We start from the raw sequence: 4734 nt of genomic DNA, 5'->3' as shown, positions 1-4734 counted from the left end.
AATAACGGACACCAGGTGCTGTACAACGTCACCCTGTTCCAGGTCATCAAGACGTCCGGGGACTGAGAGGGTGTGGGGGGCCAGGGGGGGGGGATTGAGGGGGTGAGGGGGGGGGTGATGCGCACGGAGGAAATGCTGTGGTTTCATTTTATTTTTGCAGGAAGGCGGCGGGGGCGGGTCGAGTGCGGGGGACTGGCTGTGATTGGTTAGCTGGTGGGTTGGTTCGTGTTTGGTCCGGGGAGAGGGGGAGAGGGGGGTGGGTGGGGGGGGGGGGGGGGCAGGGGGGTGGTGGGGAGGGGGAGGGGCTGGTTGGGGCGGGGTGTTGTTTGTCTTGTTGTTGTGGGGACAGAGGCTTGGACTTTTTTTATTACATTTCAAACTTCATAGAGTGCTATAATTCACCTTCTGAAAGTAACAGACACACACGCGGATACACACGCACACATACCCCGACACATACACACACATACACACACATACACATGCACGCACAGAGACACACGCACACACACTCAGCAGAGAGGTGGGTGAAGACATAAGGACTGATCGCTTCTCTTTAGTTTCTTTCTGTGATGAGTAAGCATGGTTCTTTTTATTTGTGATGAAAAAATAAATATTGACCTTTACCATTTCCCATGGTGTCGTCCTTTACCTTCCTTACGCGACGCAGACCATCCATCTGGATCCACGCGTTTATCGGAACCCACGTTCGACTCTTATAAGCACCAGCACGAAAAATAAGGAATGAGCCGGGGTACATGAGGTCTAATCGAGTTGTTTTTTCGGGTGATTGTGTAGGAGGGGTTTCAGTCAATACAATTAGTTTGTTCTTGTCTGGGTGGGTGTTTTAAATGGTGGAAAAATTTGTATTCTAGCTGTAAACGCTGGATTATTAATGAAACAATAATGTGGCATCAGGCCCAAAAACAGTGTGAATTGAAGCTAGCTGTTTTATTGTCATGCAATTGCCATGATCTAATTTCAGAAGTTCCCAGCTTCTGAATCTAGAAATTGCAGTGCTGCATTATATATATTGGATAGTTTCTTCTTCGGTGAGGCAAGCGGCAAGCAGGTAAAAAAGTAAATCAAAATGGAGTGGTTCTCTGATAGTCATGTTTGCCGACGTGAATTCAAAACCATCTGCTACTCAACCCGGGGAAAAAACATGCTAACAAGACCGACATAAATAACCTCATAGGTTTGTGTCAAAGTAGAAATGCAGACTCCCTAAAAACTTGTACTCCCAGCAAAATCAACCGAAACTTTTACCAACGAAACTGACAACTGACACCCACACATGAAAAGCGAACGTACAAGCAAACACGTACAAACATACCCTATATACCGTGACAGCTAACCTTCTCGCGCAGAGAAAGTCTGCTCACTGTCAACCAGGCTTGCGGCTGATCCTTTCTCGCTGTCAATTGTTATTGTTTCCATAGTGACGGCAAAATTCAAAGACAGCCGAGCCGATGGTCTCAAAGACATATAACGGGAATGGAGGGAGGAGTGGTGGTGCTGCCGCATCCATCTCCGGCCTTTCACAGCGTGCCTTGCTTATTAGCGTCTGGGTTTCTCTTTTCGCCCGCCCTAATCTCGGGGAGCTTTCACACCCCAGACACTATAGCAACACGGCCTCCATAACCTTTTCTCTGGAAGCTGTTCGGTCAACAGCAATATCAAGAGAAATAAAGCCCGGCTGTGTGTTTGTATATAAGCCCACCTCTTGAATTGATATTCTTTCCGCGGTGCGGTGGAAAGCACCTTGGTCACATCGCAGCGGGATCATCTTTGCCAGGTTTTTGCTCTTCAAGTATATATAGTGTATAAAAAGACACACAACACGCACACACACACACACAAGGCAAACGAGGCAGAATTTTTCTTTTCTTTTTTTTCCTCTTTCCCCGGGTAACCATGGCGATGCTTTTCTTCCCAGTATTCTTGCTGGGGGTGACCTTTGAATCAATAAAGCGCGTGCTGGGGGGATCCCCGGAGTTGGGGGGGCGCACACTGGTAGTTGACATTTAACGATGAACACGGGACAATACGGCACCCCCCCGTCCCCCCCCCCGTCCCCCCCGTCCCCGATACTCAACTCCACCCGCCGATCGATGCGCACACAGGCGGACGTGTCCGGGGTTGACATTCAATAGGATCGACCGTTTGGACGGTGAAGCAGGTGCATCAGGGCTCCATCCATGATGAAGGGTTTGGCTGGTAGTACTATCATTTCAAACTGATTTTTGTAGGTGCATTTGCCATGGGAGTTACACGTAAAGTTAAGTCATGTTATATATACATGTTGATATCATGTATGACTATCAATCTGTGGTTTCAGATATAACAGTTGTTAAATGTAATAGCTGTAAGAAGTTTGCCCCGAAGCACTTTGCCTAAAACTGCAATGTTATTCCTGCAAAAAAACATATTTTTAAGTATATTTTATACTACATTCCCAATGGTCGATAACTTCATTAGTTTTCCTTATTATGCCAAACATCTTCAGTTTGATTATGGTACAGATTTTTAATTGATCTAACTGTTCTCAGATCTATATATATAATATTAGCTAACCAAACATTGGATTGGGATTTGACAATTTCAGTGAAGCGTATTCACAAAACAAAATCGACTTTAGTATGTGAACGAACATAGCAATATAATTCTGAAGCTGAAAGTATGTGTGTGTGTGTGCGCGTGCGTGCGTGCGTGCGTGTGTGTGTGTGAAGGAGTGGGGGAGTGTGTGTGTGTGTAGTAATGTGTGTGTGTGTGTGGGTGTATGCACGCATGCATGCGTGCGTGCTGCATGCGTGTGTGTGTGTGCGCGCGCACCTGCATGTGTGTGTGTGTGTCTGCGCGCCTGCACGTGTGTGTGTGTGTGTGTGTGTGTGTGCGTGTGTGTGTGCATGCGCCTGCATGTGCGCCTAAGCGTCCCTATCCATTATTTCAACCCCCCTTTACAGATCGTCCCTTAGTCAAAGTGGTATATGACAGCCCCATTGTAAAGGATAGGGCTCACTAACTCACCCTGTCTTTCTTGCAATATGGTATTTTATTGCTATTTGTGCAACACAACCCACAAGAGAGGAGTCTGCCAAGCTCCCAGATAGAGGATCACTGTTTCATGAAAAAGTCTAATTGTAAATCTATTTGTGAGAGATTAAAAAAAAAAGAAAAAGGAATTTACTTTCTGGAGCAATAGAGAAAATAATAAGGCATGAAATGAGGATTCTGAGACAGTTGGATGCTTAAACACACACAGCAATGAACATTCACTGACTCACACGCACGCACACACACACACACACACACTTACACACACAAACACGCAGTATGCCCCCCTCCATACACACACATCTACCCACATTCATACGCAAACTACCACACACACGCACACATACACACACACATACTCTCACACACACATACACAACCACACACACACAGAATGACAGAAACAAACAAAGACACACACTCATACAGACACACACACACACACACACATTACACATACACCAACATGCCCCCAATGTACCGCCAAATAGGGCGGGGAAGCAACGCCACACATTCAAGTCAAGTTATCTAGTCCACAGGATAGCTGCATGATGTCAATTCAATCGAAAAGACTTAAATTCATGTTATCGGTAAATAGATGTCGATAACTGAAATATATTCACACCGTATACCGTCGCATGTCTGTCTCAAACAGAGAAGTATGAAGAAGTGAGAAACTGCATTTTTAAATGCAGCGAGTGCAAACAGTGTTGAAGAGATTGAGAGTCGGGCCTACGGGGAAATGAAGGATGAAAAGCCCTGCAGGGGGACGGACCTGCCCTAGTTTCCCACTCGGTGACCTGTAGCCAGACCTCGTCCAAAGTAAACTTTTTACGAGGTTGCAAGGTTAGCGCAGACACTACCCAACACTTCCTTATTATTTGCCAGGAAAGAGCCCAACTTTGAAAAACAATTTATTTTATTTCTCCTCAGAATAATAAGCCGGGAGCCAAACAACGGGCTTTTCCGTGAGCAGATTCCGAATGCTACAAGTATTCCGTTGGCTTCAGTCACCCGCATTAATGCGCCGGGCGTCTGCATTAATGCGGAGCTATCCGAAATGAACAATGGAACATAAAGTGGCAAAGGCAGCCCTTTTTTTCCCCACTCTAAAGTGGCTATAAGCATGCATGCTCACACGCACTTGAATTTATTGAGTGCCAATTCTGCTGTAATGGAGGTAGTTTGATAGAGTGCATGGAGGTGAGGTGAATAGGTAAGAACAGTGACAGGGACCCGTAGCTCAAATGCCCGGACCCGTAGATTTATGGCCAGCACTGAGTTTTTTAGCAGTTAATTTTTTTTTTTATAAACCCACCCAGAGATCAATCACCTGTTGTGCTTGCGAGTCCAGTCGTCTGCGGCGTGTGTTTAATTAAGACGGGGCCTGAACGCGAGACTCTCCTTTATCTGTTTTCTGTCAGTTAATTTAACACATTACTCATCACTGTCACCGCGGCCGGCTCCGCGGCAGAGCGAGCGCCTCGCGGCCGTATTCACCTGCGTCTCCGTCGAGGCTCTGCTCTCAATACGCCGGTGGATTAATTCCAGATCGGCTCGCTCATTAGTAAACACACTCACGTCGAGCTCGGGAATCCTGCCTCGTCTCTTTCGTACTCGCAACCTTGAGGAAAAAACCAACTCCCGGCGCACGTTCGGCTCCCATCAGGGAATATT

General features: G+C 46.6%; 1 protein-coding gene across 1 annotated transcript in view; it reads left to right on the top strand.

The window, feature by feature from the left end:
* Positions 1–66, top strand: part of olfm2a (olfactomedin 2a) — a gene marked incomplete at both ends in the record, with an annotated part of 3636 nt that extends 3570 nt beyond the window's left edge. Inside the window, one exon of the mRNA XM_084488485.1 lies at positions 1–66. This exon is cut by the window's left edge and continues 609 nt beyond it. Within this exon, the coding sequence (XP_084344611.1) occupies positions 1–66 (66 nt within the window).
* Between the last annotated feature and the right edge of the window lie 4668 nt (positions 67–4734).

This window comes from Micromesistius poutassou (genome assembly GCF_964030765.1).
Source record: "Micromesistius poutassou genome assembly, chromosome: 1".
NCBI classification, from domain to species: domain Eukaryota; kingdom Metazoa; phylum Chordata; class Actinopteri; order Gadiformes; family Gadidae; genus Micromesistius; species Micromesistius poutassou.
This window is presented reverse-complemented; position numbering and strand designations above follow the sequence as displayed.